The sequence below is a fragment of the Chelonia mydas genome, chromosome 4, assembly GCF_015237465.2.
Source record: "Chelonia mydas isolate rCheMyd1 chromosome 4, rCheMyd1.pri.v2, whole genome shotgun sequence".
Classification (NCBI taxonomy): domain Eukaryota; kingdom Metazoa; phylum Chordata; order Testudines; family Cheloniidae; genus Chelonia; species Chelonia mydas.
Window position 1 is genome coordinate 81,721,842 of NC_057852.1, and position 25,434 is coordinate 81,747,275.

General features: G+C 43.8%; 1 protein-coding gene across 1 annotated transcript in view; it reads left to right on the top strand.

Annotated features, from left to right (window-relative positions):
* Positions 1 to 24,914, top strand: part of LOC102938005 (cytochrome P450 4V2) — a 68,541-nt gene extending 43,627 nt beyond the window's left edge. The window contains exons 7-9 of the mRNA XM_043545815.1: positions 20,387 to 20,489; positions 23,783 to 23,917; positions 24,727 to 24,914. Coding sequence (XP_043401750.1) covers positions 20,387 to 20,489; positions 23,783 to 23,917; positions 24,727 to 24,914 — 426 coding nt within the window. The remainder of the gene's footprint in view (positions 1 to 20,386; positions 20,490 to 23,782; positions 23,918 to 24,726) is intronic.
* The last annotated feature ends 520 nt before the right edge of the window (positions 24,915 to 25,434 follow it).

Genomic DNA, 25,434 nt, shown 5'->3' on the forward strand with positions numbered 1-25,434 from the left:
CACAGCCTGTGACCTGTCCATGAGTTACACCATAAATATTCCTGATTTAATCCTATGGGGGGAAGGGTTCCATGGAGGGGGGAGCCCACAGCACCAGCTATGCAAGGTGTGTGTGAGCCCCTGGCCCCAGATGCTGGGGGGGAGGGAGCCCCGGGGGCCAGTGACTGCTCTGGCCCACCCGGGACCACTTCCAGGAGCCACCAAGCTGTGGCGGCTCCCACTGCCCTTGGGACTGCTGCTCAGGTGGTCTCCAGGGCCAGCTGCCCAGGGCCGCCAAAGCAGTGGCTGGTGCGTATGGCCCCAGGGCTGGGGCTGCTCCAGCAGCTTCCGGCCACCTTCCACTGTTAAAATAATGGTTAAGATTTGCTTTCCAGGGAGCCAGCCCTGCCTTCTTTCTCCATTTTGTCCAAAAACATGCTTCATGGAATATACCAAAGGGGGATGAGGAAACTTCACCCATCTTCAGGGCAGCCAAAAGGGCACCACACACATTCCCTAGGAGCCAGATGGGAGATGGGTGTGGGAGCACCAGGTATCAAGCTCACACCCAAAAATATTGGAGTGACAAGGGTAAGAGAAGGTGATTGACAACCCTCTACAGGCCGAAAGAGAGAGATTACACAGGACATTTGTCAAACGACTCTGTATGAAATTTTGAATGATGTGTGCTCGATTGTTAGAATATTTATTATACGAATAGTTAAAATGTGAAATTATGAAAGGCAATGGAAGAAAATTCTCCATGAGTGCCCTTAGGATGTCGGTTGGAAACCCTAGGGATACCCATTTATTTCTAGGGGAGACATGACAGATAATGACAGGTTTCAGAGTAGCAGCTGTGTTAGTCTGTATCCGCAAAAAGAAAAGGAGGACTTGTGGCAGCTTAGAGACTAACAAATTTATTTGAGCATAAGCTTTCGTGAGCTACAGCTCACTTAATCGAATGCCACAAGTCCTACTTTTCTTTATGACAGATAATGTAACCACATGTAGTATATTTGGGGGGATGAATTGTATTAAGTTTATGTATCACTGTGGGCCAGGAATTGTATGTATGATTGTATTCTACTTCACAAGGGAGGTTTACCATTGCTCCTTCAGAAACTAGATCAGAAGGAGGTGATTAAGGTGAAACACTGAGACTAAACAACTCTAAAGAGGTGCCACCTTCTGGAGTGGTTTTCATATACTGGTTCCAGTTGGGTTTTCCAGAGATTAGGGTACAAAGAAAAGTCTTTGGTATAAAAGGATGAACTTGAACTGACACAGGACCTTTCTTCTGATACAGCAAACAGACTGCACCTTCTTTCCAAGGAGGCCACCAACCCTTGCAGAAGGGTTGGAAAGACTCTGGCCTACTAGGGCCCCATAAGACTAATTGCATGACCACTGGTAAGCTTCTGGCATGCATATAGGAACTTTATTGTTTTTTTTTGTTTTCTCTATAATGCTTTTTTCCTTAGGAATAAGGTGCTTGCTTCGAAAGAGCTGTATGATAACTTGTACCTGCTGGGAATACATTGTTCATAGCCCTTGGAGAAAAAGGCACTGGCTGTTAGGCAGACTGGATTTCTTTGAACATCACAGTGTGAGGCAGGGAGCTGTGCAACCTTAAAGCCCTTGGTCAGAATGGAGTGGGCCACGGGTCCCTACCCAGAGAGAGGTGACAGCGAAGGTCCTGAGACCTGACTGGGCATGCCTGAAATTTACCACAAAGGGGGGGATACAGATGCAATTACCCTGAAACTGATACTTTGCACAGAGGGCTTTTTTGTACAGCCATTGCACTGTCAGGGAGCATACACCCTCTTTAACAGGAGTCATAGGACCTCAATTCCCTGGCTACACCCAGTAACATCCCTGTTTGATCCTGTGCAATCCAAAGTTGTAATTTAGTCTTGGCAACTATTCGTTTAAATTATGATAATATGAAAATATATTGTTTCTGATTTTATTTGACTGTGTACCACCCAGTATATTTTATAGATCAGGGTTGGGCTTGACAACACCCACTACCTACTAGCTCTAGGACTAAACCTACTCTGCAAGCTGCAGTATAGTGGTACACTGAGCCGCAAACCCACCCTTGCTGGCTCTCCTGATGATTCAGTATATCTCACTTCTTGGGTCTGAAGACACTGGTCTACTGTTGGCTGAACTCTGAGCCCCCAGCTAATGCTGCCACCACTGTACACAGCACGGCAATCTGTTAATATAAGGCCCCATGCCCAATCTATTAATGCTGGTCCCCACTCCTCAAATAAAACAATGCACGCCTGCCATGACAAACTGGTGCTGGACAACCCGCCTTCTAATAAATCAATGTTTGCTAGCCTCACAGTGACAGTCCTCTACTGGGGTGGCAGAGGGAGACCGTGGTGTGTGCATATCTGCAGGTTGAAGCCCCTTTTCTTCCTCCTTCTCTTGTTGAGGTTCTGGCTGGACTGTTCCACTCTTTTTAAAAATTTATTCATGTCCTATTTGTGGCTCCCACAAAGTCTTGGGGTCTCCTCCTAGCCCCGACCAAAATGGCTATTTATCAGTGGAGGAGGAGGAGGAGGTTGGAATGGGAACATTCTTTGTGATTGTGACCATGGTGCCCATTTCTGATCACTTATTTGTTTACGTCTCTGGGCAGAGTTCCTCAGGATGGGGTCTATTAGCTCCAATTTGTCCACATCTTTCCTGAAATGTGGGGCCCAGAACTGGACACAATACTCCAGTTAAGGCCTAATCAGTGTGGAGTAGAGCAGAATAATTACTTTTTGTCTTGCTTATAGCACTTTTGCTAGTGCAGCCCAGAATGATTTTTTTCTTTACAGTGTTGACTCACATTTAGCTTGTGATCTACTATGACCCCTACATCCCTTTCTGCAGTACTCTTTCCTAGGCAGTCATTTCCCATTTTGTATGTGTGCAACTGATTCTTCCTTCCTGAATCGAGTACTTTGCATTTGTCCTCATTGAATTTCATCCTATTTACTTCAGACCATTTCTCCAGTTTGTCAGGATTATTTTGAATTTGAATCCTATCCTCCAAAGCACTTGCAACCCCTCCCAGCTTGCTATCATCCACAAACTTTGTAAGTGTACTCTCTATGCGGTTATCTAAATAACTGATGAAGATATGGAACAGAACTGGACCCAGAACTATCCTTGCAGGACCTCACTTGATATGCTGTTCCAGCTTGACTATGAACCACTGATAACTACTCTCTAGGAACAGTTTTCTAACCAGTTAAGCACCCACCTTATAACTTCCCCCCATCCACAAGACTCGTTACTCTGAAAGAAAGCAGTTAAGTTGGTTTGACATGATTTGTTCTTGACAAATCCATGCTGACTGTTACTTATAACCTTCTTATCTTTTAGGTGTCTGCAAACTGATTGCTTAAATATTTGCTCCATTATCTTTCTGGATACTGAAAAGGATATATCCTTTCTGTTTAGATTAGGGTGACCAGACAGTGAAAAATTGGAACAGGATGTGTGTGTGTGTGTGTGTGGGTAATAGGAGCCTACATAAGAAAAAGATCCAAAAATTGGGACTGTGCCTATAAAATCGGGACATCTGGGCACCCTAGTAGATTGCAAGCAGGGGAGGAGGGTGGCTCTTTCTTTGTGTCTGTAGAGTGCTTTTCAGATTAAGGCCATGATTTCTGTTTGGATCCCTAAGTGCTACGGTAATCAAAATAATAAATAAGTGCAAAACAAACCAGTTTTGTTACAGTAACAAATATAATGCTACAGTGAATTTATAATCAGTTAATCACAGAAGTCCTGGTTTGGGCCCATTCAAATAGATTTTCTTTTCCAGATTTCTTTAAACAAATGATGCAATACTATAACGATTTCAGGAATCAACCACTGTTAAAACTTTGGTTTGGACCATTGCCTTTTCTGTTTTTATATTACCCAGATACTGTTGAGGTGAGTATTCTGATCTCATTTTTAATAAATCTGTTTGTACAAGTCATGCAATTGTAGCAAAAAACATGTCAGAAATTTTACATTCCCTCAGTGTAATTTATAAATAGGGAACGTCAAAATATTTGAACTGATGTAATTTCAAGGTTCAAGGGCAACAATTTGTGAACCAGTGCTAATAAAGTTTCAATATAAAGAGCAAATTGCCAAGGAAAATTTCAGTATAAAAATTTAAGAAATGACTGATTATTTTTTCAACTTTATTTAAAGTTTTTGCCATGAATGGGTCTCTCTTTCCCCTTTATTTCTATGTGCACTGTATGTGCCGCTGATGACAGCTGAAGCTTACGTACACATCAGTGGACAACAGGACCCCTAAAATGTAAATTGCAATACTGATATAATCTTGTTTCATTTTTTTTAAATTAAACCCTGTTTTCTCTTCACTTGAGTGAGCAAATATGGGCACATCCAGGGATTTAACTAATCATTATAGTTATTCCCTAATTTGAAATTTTAAGTTGCTTTATCTCCAGAATTTACAGAAAAGATTGAAAATAGCTTGCCATTCACCACTGACACCAGTCTTCAAAACTTCTTGATGGCCCTAGAGCCTAGGCTTCATGCTGGTCCCCCTGCTCCCTTTTACACAGGGGCATTATAACTCTAGGTGTAACCCACACACCTCCTGGGTGTGGTGCTCTGTCCCATCTAGTGGCACCGAGATCACTTAAAGAGAGAGATTTATTACCGGGGTCTGTCAGTGTTACAGGTGGGGGCTTGTCCAGGATTTCAACTGGGAAGTATCTGACGTTTTGGATGCGCTTCCTCAGCTAGGGGAAGTATGTAACCCACACACCTCCTGGATGTGGTGCTCCGTCCCATGTAGTGGCACCAAGACTACTTAAGGAGAGAGCTAAAATGAGTCTGCTCTACAGCCTTAGCTAAGAGCTGTATGGCTTTTAGCTCATGCAGTAGAAGCTCATGCAGTAAGCTCCAAAGGTCTCAGATTTGATCCCGCCTGCCGCCGAGCGGGGTCTGTCGGTGTTACACAGGCACGTAGGGGAGCACAGGGACTGCATGCCAGATGCTCCTCCCAGGAGTATGTTGCATGAGCTAAAGGGATGACACAAATCACTCCCTGTCAGTCCAACTGTGACACAGTACCCCTGGTGTTCTCACTGCCGGGGTGTGAGTACCAATCCTCTTTACTATGGCAGTGTGCAAATAGTGCAGTCTAGCCCTGAATGGTTTGTAGTCTGCTCGGAGATAAATGCAGAAATTCTTGTTCTGTGCCTTTACATTGATTGAAAATACTTCTGTGATTCTCGACTAAGTGAGAGGAAATGTTTATCCAGGTTTTGGACCGTGGAAAACCTTGAACTTCACTTTGCATGATCAACATAACAGGTTCTGAATGCAGATACTGTGTTAAGGATCCACTCGTTTTCAAACATTAGTGTTGTGCTATCATCTTCGTGGTACAGTTTTTCTTATTAGCAAGTGATACATGGGTGAGATACATTTTATAGCATTTATTTAATAAAGTGCAAAGAATACAAAGAAATCTCTCTACAGGACTTGATATTGGACAGTCTATCTCAGCGGTTCTCAACAGGGGGTCTGTGAATCTTTTCAAGAGGGCTGTGCTGCCCCATGGCTAAAACCCAGAGTCAGAGCCTCAGCACATCCCGCAGGTCTGAAGCCAGGACCTGAGGGGTTGAAGCCTCGATCCCCAGTGCCCTCTACGGGGCTGAAGCCAGGAGCAGCAGGGCTGAATCCCAGAGCTCCATGCCCTGGTGCTCCCCATGGGGCAGAAGCCCTGAGCCTCTGGGTTGCCCCTCCTCCCCCCCGGAAACTACACTGCAAGAGCAGGGCAGTCCTGGGGCAGCTTCACCCCTGCCACACACCTCCTTCTGTCCTTGTCGCCTGGCCAGGTCGGAGGCGGGAAGCCGGAGCAGGGCAATACGGGACAGCTGCTGCTCTGGCTGGTGCCATGAAGCAGGCAGCTGCGGTGTTCCCTCATCGCCTGCTGCTGGTGGTGCAGGGGTTGAAGCTCCTTTGCTCCCAGCCCGCTTTGCTCTCAGGGAACAGAGACTGTAGGGGAGCGCTCCTAGCACACAACCCCTAGCTACCCCCCTGACTGCACCCTGAGCTACTCCCCTGCCTGCACTAGAGCCACTCTTGCAATTTTGCAGTTACATTAATGACAATCCAGCCAAAAAACGGGACTAACATTTCATTCCTCTGACCTTTTAACTGATATTACAATACATGTTCACGTCCAATTTTTTAAATTTTGTACTATAATAATCATTTCAAAATGAAAAACTGAAATATTACTCTCCAAAATGTCAAAACAAGACATTGTCAGAACTTGTTTAATACATTTTCCCCTCCAGAATAATATTTCAATGAAATCAACATGATTTTCTGAAGCATTTCAGTTGTGATGGAACTGCAGTTTTGAACAGAAAATGGTTCTGTCAAAGTTTTCAGACTAGCTTTATTGACTGAGTCATGTGTGTCATTGTTTTGGCCATACCTTGCAAATGTCCTCTAGCAAAATAGAATGAGTAAACAATTTTACTAACTTCATCTAACGAGAGATTTCCCCTCCATCTTTTCTTCTTTTGGTAGGTTATTCTAAACAGTTTGAAGCACATGGAAAAATCCTATCTATACAAATTTCTGCAACCATGGCTTGGCACAGGACTTCTTGGCACAGGATTCACCAAGGGAAGGTCATGCCTGACTAGTCTAATCGCCTTTTATGATGAGATTACTGGTTCTGTGGATGAAGGGAAAGCAGTGGATGTATTGTTTCTTGACTTTAGCAAAGCTTTTGACACGGTCTCCCACAGCATTCTTGTCAGCAAGTTAAGGAAGTATGGGCTGGATGAATGCACTATAAGGTGGGTAGAAAGCTGGCTAGATTGTCGGGCTCAACGGGTAGTGATCAATGGCTCCATGTCTAGTTGGCAGCCGGTGTCAAGTGGAGTGCCCCAGGGGTCGGTCCTGGGGCCGGTTTTGTTCAATATCTTCATAAATGATCTGGAGGATGGTGTGGATTGCACCCTCAGCAAATTTGCGGATGATACTAAACTGGGAGGAGTGGTAGATACGCTGGAGGGGAGGGATAGGATACAGAAGGACCTAGACAAATTGAGGATTGGGCCAAAAGAAATCTGATGAGGTTCAATAAGGATAAGTGCAGGGTCCTGCACTTAGGATGGAAGAATCCAATGCACCGCTACAGACTAGGGACCGAATGGCTAGGCAGCAGTTCTGCGGAAAAGGACCTAGGGGTGACAGTGGACGAGAAGCTGGATATGAGTCAGCAGTGTGCCCTTGTTGCCAAGAAGGCCAATGGCATTTTGGGATGTATAAGTAGGGGCATAGCGAGCAGATCGAGGGACGTGATCGTTCCCCTCTATTCGACACTGGTGAGGCCTCATCTGGAGTACTGTGTCCAGTTTTGGGCCCCACACTACAAGAAGGATGTGGATAAATTGGAGAGAGTCCAGCGAAGGGCAACAAAAATGATTAGGGGTCTAGAGCACATGACTTATGAGGAGAGGCTGAGGGAGCTGGGATTGTTTAGTCTGCAGAAGAGAAGAATGAGGGGGGATTTGATAGCTGCTTTCAACTACCTGAAAGGGGGTTCCAAAGAGGATGGCTCTAGACTGTTCTCAATGGTAGCAGATGACAGAACGAGGAGTAATGGTCTCAAGTTGCAGTGGGGGAGGTTTAGATTGGATATTAGGAAAAACTTTTTCACTAAGAGGGTGGTGAAACACTGGAATGCGTTACCTAGGGAGGTGGTAGAATCTCCTTCCTTAGAGGTTTTTAAGGTCAGGCTTGACAAAGCCCTGGCTGGGATGATTTAACTGGGAATTGGTCCTGCTTTGAGCAGGGGGTTGGACTAGATGACGTCCTGAGGTCCCTTCCAACCCCGATATTCTATGATTCTATGATTCTATGATTCTAACAAGGTATAGTAATATACAAATAGAGTCATGTCCCTTTAAAGTTATGCAAAGTTGAATTTGCCTTAAAACTATAATGTTACATTTTATTTGCAAATAGGCAGAATAACTCAGTTATGATATAAATATTTGAATAAAAAGAACAGATGCCCAAAGAGCCATGTGTGGCCTGTTAGTGTTCTAAAATGGAGTCTCTCTGCCGCTATCAAGAGCCTAGAAAAAACCGCAGTTCTTGAAAAGGTATGTGATGTGAAGAATGTGAATGGAACGTTAGAGCAAATGATGTAGCAAGACCTCACTCAAATGCACAGAGCTCGAGTTTTCATAATTGATAGAAAAAACTTTCAATTCTTCAACAAAAGAATATCAGCCAATTATAATCTAGGAAAATCAATTAGTATCCCCACACAAATGATACAAGTACTCTTAGTGATCTAGCTCCCAGCTGTGCTCAGACTCACCTTCATGAACTTCAGTGGGAACCATTTACCTCTAAGATCAGAACTCAGCTCTGTTTGCACCCCTCAGGAAGGGGCTGCTGGGCCAAACCCGAGCAGTGCTGCACCCCCATGATCGGGTCGCAATGCCACTTACTGAAATTTTATTTTTATTAGTTGTCTGTTTTGCTGCTAAATGTAAGCTAAAAAAGTGAATATGTAGACACCATGCTAAGTTCAAGTGAGAGTAATTCAGTGGTGCATACCATGCAAAGAACTTCTAGGGGCACACCTGCTGGTTACTGCCTTAGATTAAAGGATTCATATTTAAAACTGATGCAGCTGAACTAACCCTCCTAGCTATAACGCTCAAGATCTATGACACTGAAAACCCCTAGAAAGCCTCTCAACAATTCTTTTTTATTTTATAAGAGGTAATTCATGCCCAGAATGAATGTGGACTATACCCCTTGTTTACTGCTAATTGATCAGAAGAGATTGTCCTATCTACATGTGCAATCTAAGGGGTAATACATACTACCTCCTGGAAAGTGCTGTTTCATAAATTGGCTCATCGTCTTATGATCATGAGCCAAAGTCCCTTATTTCCATTGAAGTCAGTGGGGTCCAAGTCAACACTGTATATGGTATAATTTCTCAATATGGTTATATACATGAACAATATTAATCAGCAAAATCTCCCACAGTATTTGAAAGTAAATGTTTGTAAGTGGCATTGTTAACTGACTGTATTTTGGTAGAGATCAACTGTCATTTCAAAACAAAAAAAATCAAAATATTTCATTCTGAGAGTGTCAAAATGGAACATTTCAGCTAGGTCAGAACTTTTCCCCCCAGTTTTATTTTGAAACAAAACTCTGGTGAAATCCGCCCAGTTTTGCAAATTGTTTCAATTTGGACAGAACTGCAGATTCTGACAGAATATGGTTCTGTCAAAACTTCTTGATTTAGGACCCTTTAGCAGAATCCTGGTTGCTTGGAAATGAGCTCTTTGCCACAGGATAAGAGCTCTTTTCCCCGTCCAGAGGTTCTCTGAGAGCCCATTACCCACCTTGCTGATGGGTCCTCTCTGGTCCTCCAGTGGTCCATCTCTTCCTGTGATTTGACCCTCTGGCCAGGTCACAATTTAAGACCACCCCTTCCCAGGTAACAAACTCCTACAGATAAACCCAATGCCCTCATAACAAGGCCTTCAGCCTCACCCCTGGGCCCTGTTATCCTCACACCTTTCTCTCAGGGCTCTGTAATCCTTGTCTCCTTCTCTGGCTTCATGTCCATTATCTTTGGCCCCAGCAGAGGACATAGACATGGCGGGGTGGGGGAGTGTGGGGGGAGCTGATTTAAACACATGCCTGCTGTGATGGCGTCCTTGTTCTGGCAGCAAACAAGAAATCGAAACTGAAGTGAGGCTCAGCACTGGGAAGAACGAGTGCAGAGCACCCAAATATTTGAAGGAACAGGACATCGCAATGCCACCTTCTGCAGTGGCTGATAGGGGAACCCAGGCCCTCCCACTACACTAGGGTTCCATCCCAGGGATCCTATAATCAGTCACCAAGGTCTGCTCCTTCAGACTACTTGCTTCCATTTCCTTGGGCTTCTTGTAACCATGACTGTTCTTAGGCCTTCTCCCAGCCAACCTTTCTCCCTTTTTACCACTGGAGCCTGCTCCACTCCCAGTGGTTGCTTCATCTCTCTTGGCTGCTTAGGCTATAACTATCCCTAACCCTCACTTTTCTACATAGGGGAAAAATTAGGGCAGCCACCATTTACGATTATCAGTGAAGACAAGCTTAGTCAGGGCTGGGATACTAAATATTTAACAAGGGCTTTTTATTTACCCTTCTCCTCACCCACTTCCACCCCAAGTGCCTAACTTTGTTAGAATCATAGAATCATAGAATATCAGGGTTGGAAGGGACCTCAGGAGGTCATCTAGTCCAACCCCCTGCTCAAAGCAGGACCAATCCCCAATTAAATCATCCCAGCCAGGGCTTTGTCAAGCCTGACCTTAAAAACTTCTAAGGAAGGAGATTCTACCACCTCCCTAGGTAACACATTCCAGTGTTTCACCGCCCTCTTGGTGAAAAAGTTTTTCCTAATATCCAACCTAAACCTCCCCCACTGCAACTTGAGACCATTACTCCTTGTCCTGTCCTCTTCTACCACTGAGAATAGTCTAGAACCATCCTCTCTGGAACCACCTCTCAGGTAGTTGAAAGTAGCTATCAAATCCCCCCTCATTCTTCTCTTCTGCAGACTAAACAATCCCAGTTCCCTCAGCCTCTCCTCATAAGTCATGTGTTCCAGACCCCTAATCATTTTTGTTGCCCTTCGCTGGACTCTCTCCAATTTATCCACATCCTTCTTGTAGTGTGGGGCCCAAAACTGGACACAGTACTCCAGATGAGGCCTCACCAATGTCGAATAGAGGGGAACAATCACGTCCCTCGATCTGCTCGCTATGCCCCTTCTTATACATCCCAAAATGCCATTGGCCTTCTTGGCAACAAGGGCACACTGCTGACTCATATCCAGCTTCTCGTCCACTGTCACCCCTAGGTCCTTTTCCGCAGAACTGCTGCCTAGCCATTCGGTCCCTAGTCTGTAGCGGTGCATTGGGTTCTTCCATCCTAAGTGCACTTATCCTTATTGAACCTCATCAGATTTTTTTGGCCCAATCCTCCAATTTGTCTAGGTCCCTCTGTATCCTATTCCTGCCCTCCAGCGTATCTACCACTCCTCCTAGTTTAGTATCATCCGCAAATTTGCTGAGGGTGCAATCCACACCATCCTCCAGATCATTTATGAAGATATTGAACAAAACCGGCCCCAGGACCGACCCCTGGGGCACTCCACTTGACACCGGCTGCCAACTAGACATGGAGCCATTGATCACTACCCGTTGAGCCCGACAATCTAGCCAACTTTCTACCCACCTTATAGTGCATTCATCCAGCCCATACTTCTTTAACTTGCTGACAAGAATACTGTGGGAGACCGTGTCAAAAGCTTTGCTAAAGTCAAGAAACAATACATCCACTGCTTTCCCTTCATCTACAGAACCAGTAATCTCATCACAGAAGGCGATTAGATTAGTCAGGCATGACCTTCCCTTGGTGAATCCATGCTGACTGTTCCTGATCACTTTCCTCTCATGTAAGTGCTTCAGGATTGATTCTTTGAGGACCTGCTCCATGATTTTTCCGGGGACTGAGGTGAGGCTGATTGGCCTGTAGTTGCCAGGATCCCCCTTCTTCCCTTTTTTAAAGATTGGCACTACATTAGCCTTTTTCCAGTCATCCAGGACTTCCCCCGTTCGCCACGAGTTTTCAAAGATAATGGCCAGTGGCTCTGCAATCACAGCCGCCAATTCCTTTAGCACTCTTGGATGCAACTCGTCCGACCCCATGGACTTGTGCACGTCCAGCTTTTCTAAATAGTCCCTAACCACCTCTTTCTCCACTGAGGGCTGGCCATCTACTCCCCATGCTGTGACGCCCAGCGCAGCAGTCTGGGAGCTGACCTTGTTCGTGAAGACAGAGGCAAAAAAAGCATTGATTACATTAGCTTTTTCCACATCCTCTGTCACTAGGTTGCCTCCCTCATTCAGTAAGGGGCCCACACTTTCCTTGGCTTTCTTCTTGTTGCCAACATACCTGAAGAAACCCTTCTTGTTCCTCTTGACATCTCTTGCTAGCTGCAGCTCCAGGTGCGATTTGGCCCTCCTGATTTCATTCCTACATGCCCGAGCAATATTTTTATACTCATCCCTGGTCATATGTCCAACCTTCCACTTCTTGTAAGCTTCTTTTTTATGTTTAAGATCCGCTAGGATTTCACCGTTAAGCCAAGCTGGTCGCCTGCCATATTTACTATTCTTTCGACTCATTGGGATGGTTTGTCCCTGTAACCTCAACAGGGATTCCTTGAAATACAGCCAGCTCTCCTGGACTCCTTTCCCCTTCATGTTAGTCCCCCAGGGGATCCTACCCATCCGCTCCCTGAGGGAGTCGAAGTCTGCTTTCCTGAAGTCCAGGGTCCGTATCCTGCTGCTTACCTTTCTTCCCTGCCTCAGGATCCTGAACTCGACCAACTCATGGTCACTGCCCCCCAGATTCCCATCCACTTTTGCTTCCCCCACTAATTCTTCCTTGTTTGTGAGCAGCAGGTCAAGAAAAGCTCCCCCCCCTAGTTGGCTCGTCTAGCACTTGCACCAGGAAATTGTCCCCTACGCTTTCCAAAAACTTCCTGGATTGTCTATGCACCGCTGTATTGCTCTCCCAGCAGATATCAGGAAAATTAAAGTCATCCATGAGAACCAGGGCGTGCGATCTAGTAGCTTCTGCGAGTTGCCGGAAGAAAGCCTCATCCACCTCATCCCCCTGGTCCGGTGGTCTATAGCAGACTCCCACCACTACATCACTCTTGTTGCTCACACTTCTAAACTTAATCCATAGACATTCAGGTTTTTCTGCAGTTTCGTACCGGAGCTCTGAGCATTCATACTGCTCCCTTACATACAGTGCTACTCCCCCACCTTTTCTGCCCTGCCTGTCCTTCCTGAACAGTTTATAACCATCCATGACAGTACTCCAGTCATATGAGTTATCCCACCAAGTCTCTGTTATTCCAATCACGTCATAATTCCTTGACATCACCAGGACCTCCAGTTCTCCCTGCTTGTTTGCAAGGCTTTGTGCATTCGTATATAAGCACTTGAGATAACCTGTTCACAGTATTTATCTTGCAGCAGCTACAGTTAGCACCAAGCTGTTAGTAGCACTGTATGATTAGAAGAGTTTTGTAGCAAAATGTACTTCCACTTTGCCCCGTATGGTGATTGGTGCTGGCTGTAACTACTGACATTAATTTATGTATTAAAATATTACAAATCATTAGAGCTAGTTATCAATGTCATTAATGAAGATGGGCTGACAGAGAGACTACATTGGCCATTAACAAACTTCTAAAATATTAGCTTTAAGGATCTGTCTACAAGATGTAGCTACTCAAGCGTTTTATTATTACCTTTTTGATGAGTTGTTTATACTGTACTTAATTTCCAACGCTTTACTTTATAGCACTGGAGATAAGTGGCGTTCCAGAAGGAAAATGATAACTCCCACATTCCACTTCACAATCTTAGCTGATTTTCTAGAAGTTATGAATGAACAACCCAATATTTTGGTTGATAAACTTGAAAAGCACGTTGACAAAGAGCCATTTGATTGCTTTCTAGACATCACTCTCTGTGCCCTGGATATAATCTGTGGTAAGTCCTGGTGATGATTCAGCAGTTGCTATAAAAGTGCTGTCAATGATAAGGAGACTTAAAAGTACAGCAGTTACAATGCTGCAATTTCATTAGTTGAGATAACTAACAAAAAGGCCCTGCCTGTCTTGTAACAATACTTCTGCATTATCTACACTGAATGCGTCTTTTCCATTTTAATTATTTTTGTATTTGTCTGAACAATCAAATATTGTGTTATGAGAATCCTTTGTCCATGGGGTAAAACAGGGACATGGAATCTAAACTGAGGGAGAATGAAAGGAATAGGGATATTAGGACTAGACTCACAAAGAGAGTACACATTCTAAAAAAAGAGAAATGCCATGAGATGAGGATGTAAATGGCTGCAATGCTTTCATGCAACACCTGGCCGTATGTTGTCAATGAATTTGACTTTTCACCCAGTTAACTTTAGTAAATTTATCTTTTCTCTTTTTCTAGAAACTGCGATGGGCAAGAATGTCGGTGAACAGAACAATAAGGATTCTGAATATGTCCGTGCTGTTTATAAGTAGGCGTAGACCTGCACAAGGCATTCTGTGCCACCTTGGTCCTCCCTTGCTTATCTGTGGGGCTGAGGGAGGCTGTATATGGAGGTATGGTGTCAGGACAATGGTAGAACCTATGGAAGCTGTCCATGCACAGAGGAGACCTCTATAATGGCTACACAAGGCCAGCTGCTCCAACCTGTGAACAGGTTTCAGTTGCAGTTCAGTCTCTCCATGGCTAATGTTGGCTGGAATAGCCGCCATGGCTCTTTTGAGCCTTCTCTGGAGGGTGGGACATTGAATCCACATAGCACATTGGGCCCAATTCACTGTTGGTTTGCATCTTGCACTCCCACTGGTGCAAAGCGGGAGTGAAATGCTATCTGATTAGAATGGTAATGTTTTGCACCCAGGATGCATTACTGTAAAAAAACCAGAAAAATCAACCAGACCAAAAAACAAACAAACAAACAAAAAAAACCGTGTGCAAGATGCAGTGCTACAGTGCATGACTTCAATGGAGTTGCATATTGCATATATATCAACATAAAATATTGCCTAATTTGGAGTTAAAGTACCTGATTCTCATTTGCACCAAAGTCCGTTTATACTACTCTAGTAGCATAAAGTGGGTGCATCTTTAATTTACTCTTGCTTCAAGGTTCCTTTATGCTGCCAGAGATAAATGAATATCAGACCCTAAAAGGTTGTATAAGATTATATTTGAACAACCCTCAGTCACATGATAGCTATGAGCCACTAATGTAATGTGTCTGCGGAAAAAGGCAAATCAAATACTAGTTTATATTGGGCAAGGCATTTCTACTAGAGATAGAGAAGTGTTGATGCTATTGTACAAGGCACTGGTAAGATCTCATTTGGAATAGTGTGTACAGTTCTGTTCATCTATGTTCAAGAAAGATGAATTCAAACTGGAACAGGTGCAGAGAAGAGCTAATGGGATGATCAATGGAATGGAGAGTCTATCTTTTATGAGAGGAGACTGGAAGAGTTGTCTTGTTTAACGTAGCAAAAAGAAGGCTCAGAGAGGATATGATTGGTCTCCTTACTCTGAAGCATCGGAGATGGCCACAGCTAGCGATGGACTATTGGACGGGGAGGGCCAGTGCTTTGAGGTAGCACTAAGCATTCTCTCTCGCAGGCGCTTGGCTGGATAGTTTTTGCTCACATGCTAAGGTCACATATATGAGGTCAGCAAGGACTTGTCCGCAGGTCAAATTGGCAGTGACTTTGGATGGTTTTTGTCTTCCTTTGCAGTATGTGGGGGCAGGTCACATGTCAGGATTACCTGGGTATTCCTCGTTTATTAATTTCCCTGCCATTGCATGGGCCTTTGGCACTGGTACACCGCAATACCTGTTATTCTCTGTGGCTCATAATAGTCTAGTCTCCTCTGGGCTGTAATACTTTGGTCTCATTTCTGTTGCTGGGTTTAGTGTGTTGGTGGTGGTGGTGGCCTGTAATATACAGGAGGTCGTCTAAATGATATGGTGGTCCCCTCTGGCCTTAAATTCTATGACAATGATTTCTTTTGTGACTGACTCTTAGGTTTTGTAAAATATTTGAAGCTATGTTACAAATGCCTGGGCCAAACCCCTCATAGGGCAAGGCTAATACTTCTGTTCCATAATTTCTATTTAGTCACAATTGTGTGATTGTCTCACTGAAAAATTGTCCTGGCAGAATTTCTTTCCATAATTTGTTTATCAGATGGCATTGCTTATGCTTCTGAATTGTGGAGAGGTTGAAATTGGAGGAAAGGTCATGTAAATTGTTAGATTTAATTAAAAAAACCCTCAACCTTTTGTTCTCAGTATACCCACTGACATCAGAGCTAGTACAGAAATATACCTGAGTGAGAGAAAATGGGGGCACATGTTCTTTTCTCATAGTGACAAACTTTTTTTATTAATACTGATTTTTAGATGGGAATAGATTTAATTTGTGTGGCAAAGGGCTACACAATTCCCCTTGTGGCACAGTGAGATCCTACAGGCACACTTCCCTCAGTTCTCTCTAGAGGAGTTCAGAAGAAATTCACTCGCCTCTGGAGTCTTTAAACATTTCCTCTTCTCCTGGGCTCAGATTTATTTAGTTTACATAGCTTCCCCGAAAGCTATGGGGTCTTAACAGCTCTCTCCCTTGTGGCTGAGGTTTTCTATCAAGCTGTTCCCTTTGGGACACATGAAGCCCACAGTACCCCTTAATGGTCTGAAGTAACATGCACAGCCCAGCTGTTGCTTTCAACCACCTTCTCCTTCACCTAGTCTCTTTCTCCAGTTAGTCCCTAGGCTCCAGGGGTTCAGCAGGTCACCTTGTCCTGCTGGTGTCTCCCTCTTCTGAGGGAGGAGGCAGCAGCATAGATACAGCCCTCTTTCCCTGAGCTGGTTCCGGTTGGTTGGGAGAGAGGAGCCTTGCCCCACCTTTTTTTGCAAGGCTCCTGGTTCTGGCCCCTTGAAGGAATAGAAGCACAGGTTTTCCTCAAATACAGACTATTCTCCTTGAACCTCTTCCTCTCTCCTTATATCTGCCTTATGTCACTTTCCTAGACTCTTGGGTACCAAACCTTAAAAGGGTCACACCATGGGACAGAGGTGGGATGATCCTTAGGCCCTACTACCCTTAAGGGGACAGACCACTCCTGTCACAACCTGACAGAAGCATTTCTGTCCAAAGAAATGTGAAAAATTAGATAGATGATACTGAGCATTGTAATTAATAATAAAAAGTGGATTGATGGCATCCCTAATGACTAGACAAAATGATTGTGTCTGGAACATCAGATGGTACTTACATCATCGTGTCCAGGACCAGGAAATTTAGACCCTGTTAGGCTCTTGTGGATGTGTTGGGGATGTTTTTCAGAAATAACTATAATTTAATGTTATTTTTGTTACCCTAGGATGAGTGGTGTCCTTCATCAGAGACAGAGGTGTCCTTGGTTTTGGTCTGACTTGATGTACCTTATGTTCCAAGAAGGAAGGGAACATAATAGAAGTCTCAAGATTCTTCACAGTTTTACTGACAATGTAACCCTGTTATTCCTTTTTTTTTTATTGTGTCCCAGTCAAAGGAGAGAAATACTGTAGTAAATATAGAGATTTCAGATTGTGAATGTGGTGGCTGGGCATTCAACCATTGGAAACATCACCTTACCTGAGAGATGTGTCTGGGATAGGAAAACAGAATGTTTATAATATTTAGGCCCTAAAGGAATGCCCTGAAGGGAAAGACGCGATAACTTAGAATCTATTGCCTGAGTGTTGGTTTCAGCTAAAGGGTAACGCTTACATGGGAATAGTACAACCATTTATACTTGTATACTTTAGTTGGGGGAGGAGGGGAAGCCACAGAAAATTATCTTAATTCCCTTAACATACAGTGTACTGAACAGCTTAAAATAATCTAGCACTTCACCATTAGTCTTGTAACAGCTCTAAAAATCACAGCTGTTGCAAATGCTAAGACTCATTCTTTATTATTCCATGCTTTAAATAAAGAGTTTAAAAACTGCCCTACCTTTATTTTTAAATCTGTTTCAATCAAGCAATACAAAGTGATTACTACCTAAAGACCAGGTTCTGTGGTGACAGGAAGTTGAGTTAATGGAAGCTGTGCACCCATATCTGAGACCAGAATTTGCCCTTTAAAGAAGAAAGTTCAGTCACAGGACCTGATTTTCCTCTCATTTAGAGTCAGTCCCTATGCCCATTGTCTTCAGTGGTGCAGGAATCAGCCCTTAAATCACTGTAGCTCCATGGCAGTCAATGGAGTTACACCAGTGAAAAGGCCAGGAGACTCAGGTACCACATCTGAATGGGATTCTTCATCCTTTTGGTGTTGATTTGCATTCTGTGCAATGCCACATTACTATACAGTTTTGTGATGTTGCCTGCTAAGGCAGCAGCACTGTGCTGAGGCTCAGAAATGAAGAACAATCAAAGCAAGGAGTCAACAAAGTGTTCCTGTCTGTAGCACTAGGTGCATACTCCTAAGTAGCCTGTTTGTGAAAAAGCAGGACATAAAACCTCAGAATATATATGATTCACTGCATGGACAAGTGCAATCTCAACGTGCAATAGCGAAACAAGTACTAGGGGGATGGGATAGGTCCCTTTCTACCCCCAACCAATGCATAGTATAGAGTCAGGGATACAGTGAATTTTTAAATATGTGGGATAAAAATTATTTTTAAGTATATACAAACAGGGGCCACACATCATTAGATTGTGGAATTTAAGCCATGAACTATATATACATTTTTATATTAAAGATTATTGCAGAAAAATCCCATGAAATAAAGAACCATGAACAATGTAAAACTGACTCTGAAGGCAAATGTGAACAAAGTGGATCCAAAAAGAGAAGAGCTTTTCTTGATATGCTTCTGAATGCAACTGATGACAAAGGGAACAGACTGAGTTACATGGATATTCAAGAGGAAGTGGATACTTTCATGTTTGAGGTACCCCAAAGAGCTGTAGACTTTCAGAACTTGAGATCTGTTATAGAACTGAAGTTTTCCTCTTACTGGAACAGAAGCTTTACTTTTATTATTCAGTCATAACTGTAATTGTGTAGGGGGAATGTAAGAAGAGCCTGATGCACATATTGCAATATAGAATCTCATTCTTGAGAACAAAAAATATATCCAGAGCAAAAAATCTTCAATATTGTGAGTTGCAATGTTGTGGTGGAAAGTTGCACATTTCCAAGTCAGGATTAAAGTCCACTGGCAGAACTGTGTGCCCAGTCCTGCAAAGTGAGCACTCCCCACTCACACCAATAGTGCAATGACTATTGTGGAACTACTGCCAGGGGCCAGGGTTTGCAGGCCTGGACCCGTAGGTCCTCATCCAAAGCCTATCCAAGTCAAAGGGAGTCTTTCTGTTGACTTGAATGGACTTTGGATCAGGCTCTTAGTGAGGAAGCTGTATAATACCCACCTAGACTAGATAGATATATACCTAGAAATAAAGAAATTGCTGCACCTGATATGAACTGTGCTAATCTCTTCCCACATTGAAATCTCTCCATGCTACTAATCGCGTTGTCAGCTGTCTTTAGTCCCTTTCCATTACTGTTATGTCCATTGTGACACAGGATAACTGGAAGTGATTGCACTGGGCCTGATTCACTGCTGTATTGCTCGTTTTCTGCTTGTGTAACTCTTTATTCCCAGAGGCAGTGGAATTAATTGTACCATGGTCACTATTAATCTGGGGCTCGATTATAGCAAATTTGATTAAAATTAAGATATTGATTAAATCTGTTGCTAGCGAACATTCCCTTGTTTTTGTTAGCATACAGTACCTGACTGGATCAGTTTTATGTTTATAACATATAATTTTAGGAAAATTATATTCCTATGTCCTTTTGTGGTAATTGATGGTAATACTGTATATACAGTCCCATGATGAAAAAGATAATAGTGAGTAACTTATATACTTTGTATTTCATTGTAAAGCAGTGAAGAAAGGTAAATGTCCCTCTAACAATTGACTGTGGGGGAAAATAGTGACTTTAAGATTACTGTATAGTGTTTAAATTATTGTGACTGTCCAGAGAGATTTAGTGAGTCAACCAGTTTATGTCTAAAAGGAAGTAATAGCAAACCTCTTCCTCAGAGTTTGAATGCAGAGGAAGACCCTTCACCGGGTCAGCATAGACTAGCTAAGTAATAGAAGAGGGATGGCAATCATACACATTGTAAGGAGATGATCACTTTAGATAAGCTATTACCAACAGGAGAGTGGGTTTGTGGGGAGGTGGAGGTGGGGAGAAAACCTGGATTTGTGCTGGAAATGGCCCAACTTGATTATCATACACATTGTAAGGAGAGTGATCACTTTAGATAAACTATTACCAGCAGGAGAGTGGGGTGGGGGCAGAGAAAACCTTTTGTAGTGGTAAACACCCATTTTTTCATGGTTTGTATGTATAAGAACATCTTCTGTATTTTCCACAGTATGCATCCGATGAAGTGAGCTGTAGCTCATGAAAGCTTATGCTCAAATAAATTGGTTAGACTCTAAGGTGCCACAAGTACACCTTTTCTTTTTGCGAATACAGATTAACACGGCTGTTACTCTGTATCTGTACAGTTAGGCTACATCACTAAAATATCTCTAATTCCTTGAATATATTTAATTTCATATTCATGAGGATAATGCAGATCTGAACATCTGAGTAAATCTGTACCTCTAGGGGCATGATACAACAGCTGCTTCTATGAGCTGGGCCATCTACTTACTTGGATGTCATCCAGAAGCCCAGAAGAAAGTTCACAGAGAATTGGATGAAGTGTTTGGTTAGTTTCTATCCTTTGCTTCTTTTTAGGTGTAAGTTTGCACTGACAGTATATGGTTTAATAGTCATTTCTATCTAGAGATTTATAAAGGAAAATAAACACCTGCTCTGCCACTGTACATGCTGTAACTCTTCTGTGTATAAAGACACGCCAGTGGTAGTTGGTTTGATGCTAAGGGAAGTATGACAGATCGCAAAGATTGCAAAGTCTTTCGGGCAGGTACCATCTCTTTGTTGTATATTTGTACAGCGCTTATCACAATGGAATCCTGGTCCATGACTTGGGCTCCTAGGTGCTACTGCAATAAAAATAATCAGTAGGGCGCTGAGTCTATCCTGGAGGTCACGGAAGTCACGGATTCCTTGATTTTCCATGACCTCTATGACTTCTGCAGCAGCCGGTGTGGCTAACTCCAGGGCCACCCAGGCAGCTGGCCCCGGGGACAGCCACTCCAGCCACTGCTGGAGCAGCTCCTTCTGCTGGGGCAGCCCCGGGGTCCGCTCCAGCAGTGGCTGGAGCAGCTGGCCCCGGGGACTGCCTGAGCAGTGGTCCTGGGGGTGGTGGGAGCAGAAGCGAGTGGGTGGCCCCGAGGGCAGCTGGACCAGTTGCTGCGTGGTAGCCCCCAACAGCTGGTGCCACTAGCCCCTGCCCTCTCTGAGCAATGCCCCTCTAGCCTTTCCCCCCAGAGCAGCATCCCACTTTCCCAGCTAAGATTTAGTCAGGGGTATATAGAAAAGTCACAGACAGGCCATCCACGATGTTCCCCTCTGGTGTTATCTAGACTGATGATCTGCTAGGTCATTCCAGTTCTTGACTCTGGGAGCCAGCCTTACCCTGCTCTGCTGTGAGAACCCCCATTCCTAGGCTGTTCACGCACAGCCTCTGGCATGTAAGTTCCTCTTTGGATTGTGCAACTGAATGACACTAGCCAATATCTCCGGTCCCAGACACAAACCCTAGGAACCTCCATCTTGCAGTGTCCAATTATGCCTGCTGGATGCTGAAAGCTTATATTAGTTCGTCAATTTAACAAAGAAATTGATATGTACCAGGCTTGTTATCCCAAGGGGAGTCTCTGACACACTTTAAACCAAGCACACTGCTTCAGGTAGAATAAAGAAACAGATTTATTACTATAAAGATAGATTTTAAGTGATTATCAGACAAAGCATAACAAGTTGGATTTGGTCAAATGAAATAAAAGTAAAATGCATTCTAAGCTGATCTTAACACTTTCAGTGCCCTTACAAACTTAGATGCGTCTCACCACAAGCTGGCTGGTTGCCCTTCAGCCAGGCTCTCCCCTTTGATTCAAGCTTCAGTCGCTTGGTGTGGTGTCTATAGATGGAGGTAGAAGAGAGAGGAAGAGCATGGCAAATGTCTCTTCCTTTTCCTCTTATCATGTTCTTTCTTCCCTCTTGGCTTCTCCCCTTCCCCCCGGCCCCCCGAGTCAGGTGAGCATTACCTCATCACAGTCCCAAACTGACCAAAGGAAGGGGGGTGACTCACTCGAAAGTTCAACAGATCCTTTGTTGTTGCCTAAGCCAGTGTCCTTTGTTCCTGTGAGGCTGGGCTGGGTTTGTCCCATACATGCCCTGATGAGGTGTGAACTGCCCCTCTACTCTTGGGGACTTTTTGCCTGGGCTTACTTTAAGCCATGAAGACACATTTTCAGCCTCATAACTATATACATGAAATTACAACCTATAACATTACTATAACATTACTGTAACAACAATTACTATAACATCAGTATAACAACAATGCTCATGTTTCCTTCCAAAGATACCTGACATGACAAACTTTGCACTGGATACCACGCAGTCATTTTACAAGGATGAACATGGGGATGCGGGGTGTTTCCCCTGAGGTACTGAGCATCACACCGTGAATTTTTGTTTATTGCATGTGACCTGTCTGACTTTTACTAAAAATACCCATGATTAAATTGTAGGCTTAATAATAATAATTATAGTTGAAGAAAATCACAAGAATAAATATTTGGACAAATGATTCAAACTCATAAGTGTAACCCACATGCCTAACAGGGAGATATCTCTTTAAGAGATCTGTAGGGGGTAGGAATGAGTTGTGTCTGGGTCATTGTTGCTAGGCAAATGCCCAATTAACTCTCCACGCTCAGAAGTTTCTGGAATTGTGGGTGGCAATTTTGGGTATGCTCAAAAGGTTCCCTGTTACTGGACTCAAACTCCATGAGGGCTAGTAGTCACGGCAGCTGCTTTACAAAAGACCACGTTCCTTGTGTGGGTTGGAAGAAGCTGAGCCACAGGAGCTGAAAGCAGGCTGTTGTCATTAATTCTGAAGTATTTTGCAGCAGGTTTTTTTTAATCTGTATATTTAAAGTGAGTGCTCGTTTAATTAATTAGCTGACTAGTGTAAGCCCCCCTTTTGGGGATGCTACGCAGCCCCGCCCCTTCCACAGGAGGCCCCGCCTCATCACCTCTCCCATCTGCCACAGCCCTGAGCTCCCCCACCTCCACAGCTGGAGGAACCCCAGCCATCCCCAGCACCAGGCTTGGGGAAAGGGTGGAGCATGGGTAGGGCCAGGGCTTGGCTTAGGGGAGGCTTAGCCTCCCCTGGCCTATTATACCCGCCACCCATGCTAGCTAACTGAGTGATTGCAGCAGAGGAAGAGGAACAGTCTGCATGAATTCCAGTTGGAGGTTTCTGCAAGCAAGAGGAAAGAATTTATTGCTGCAGTGCTTTTAACTCAGCAGACTGTAACTGAGACTCAGGTGAATTCTACCTTAGCTTTTGGGAACTCTGAGTTTCTTATCACTGTGTTTCTGTGGGGACTGACCTGTTAAGATTTAATTTGTCTTCTTTATTTCTGGTATGTTTAATTGTGAAGATCATGTATGTGGATTATAAAGGAGCCATGTTATGATGTAGAAATTAAGTTGTTATTATGACTATTATGATTATTATTATTATGTTTTTGTCATTATAAAGTTGGTACTTAAGAATTAAGTTCATTCCTTTTGTTCTTTTTGGATTTGAATGTGGGGAGGTTGATCTTGTGCAATCCTAGCTGAAAATCCTCAGTGACTGAATTCTGGGTCTCCAGGTATTTTTCGATGGGAGCTGGGTTCTTTTAAGCACTGGAGAAGGGCAATGATGTAAACTCTAGCCCATTCAAAGGTTACGTAAGCCCAGTGGTGGAGCTGTACTTTTGTCAGCATTTAAGAGAGTTGGGAGCCCCTTAAGATAACTTATGTCTTTAGTCTGATTAGGACAGTTGTTTCTCACACCCCTGTTGTCATTCTGATCAGGGAACTCTGACCGGCCTGTCACAATGGATGACCTTAAGAAGCTCCGGTATCTTGAGTGTGTCATTAAAGAAGCCCTTCGTCTCTTCCCTTCTGTTCCATCCTTTGCCCGCACCACAAGTGAAGATTGCCATATTAGTAAGTAGTAGTATTTATTATTATTTTTTATTTTCATAGTGTGTAGGTGCCCCTGCCATGTACCAGGACCCTTTTAGGCTAGGTACTACTGTACAAAGAAAGTACAAAAAGATGTTCCCTGTCCCAAAGGACTTACAATCTACATATAAGACAAGGAAGAGCAGATGGATACAGACAGACCAATGTGGAGTACAAGAAAGCAATAAGACGCTATTGGTTAGCAGGTTAGCCTCTTATGTCAGCACAACAGTAGTCTAGTCCAGGGGTAGGCAACCTATGGCATGGGTATCAAAGGTGGCACTCAAGCTGATTTTCAGTGGCACTCACAGTGCCCGGGTCCTGGCCACTGGTCTGAGGGGCTCGGCATTTTAATTTAATTTTAAATGAAGCTTCTGAAACATTTTTAAAAACCTTATTTACTTTACATACAGCAATAGGTTAGTTATATATTATAGACTTATAGAAAGAGACCTAAAAATGCTAAAATGTATTACTGGCACGTGAAACCTTAAATTAGAGTGAATAAATGAAGACTCGGCACACCACTTCTGAAAGGTTGCCAACCCCTGGTCTAGACATTGTCAAGTTTTTGAAGGGCTCGCTGCAAAAGAGAGTTTTGAAGGAGGAGGATGAGTTAATTTTGTGGATGTTTACAGGTAGTAGATCTCAGCCTTGTCTGTATTCATCATTTTTAGGTATGAGAGGTATCTGCTGTCACGGTGATGCATAAGTAAAGAACCGTTTTTGTGCTTTCTATCCATTTACAGGAAGCCACTTACTTCACCGGCTTGTTGATTCTTTTTTTGCAGGAGGATTTAAGATACCAAAAGGTACAGAGGTAGTCATTGTTACTTATGCACTGAACAGAGATCCAGAGGTTTTCCCAGATCCTGAGGAATTCAGGCCTGAGCGATTCTTCCCTGAGAATTCTAGTGGAAGGCATATATATGCGTATGTGCCCTTCTCTGCTGGATCCAGAAACTGCATTGGTACGTAGGTGATAAAAACCAAAGTGTAATAGGCCTCTGTTGGGAGGCTGACACTGGCCTCAGTGCACCTGAGACTGGTTAGTTGACCCCTCCTCCCCATTAGACTTAAGAGAGGATACTTGGGCCATAGAGGGAAGGAGACATGGTGAGCCAGAGACATGGAGTATCAGAGCTTGAGAGGAGTCAGAGACAGGAAGCACCAGGAAAGAGCTGTCAAGCATTGCTTGGGAGAGCTACAAGAGACCTGGTAGTTACAGCTGAGTTCTGAGGAGAGCTGGAACAGAACTGCTGGTGAGAACTGACTGAAGTTGGGACCCTGATGAGCAGAAGGCTTGGGCAGTGGCCGCGAGGCAAAAAGGAAAGATCCAGCTTGGCCAGGGGAAGCTGAGCCTGGAAGCAAGAGGATGGACTCTGGAAGGATGTTCCCTGAGCAGGGGTAGGGCTCCCAGACAGGGAGACCTGGGGAATAGAATGCTGTGGAGAGCTCTCTTGTGGGAGACCTGACTTGGGGGAGCTGTGGGAAGAATC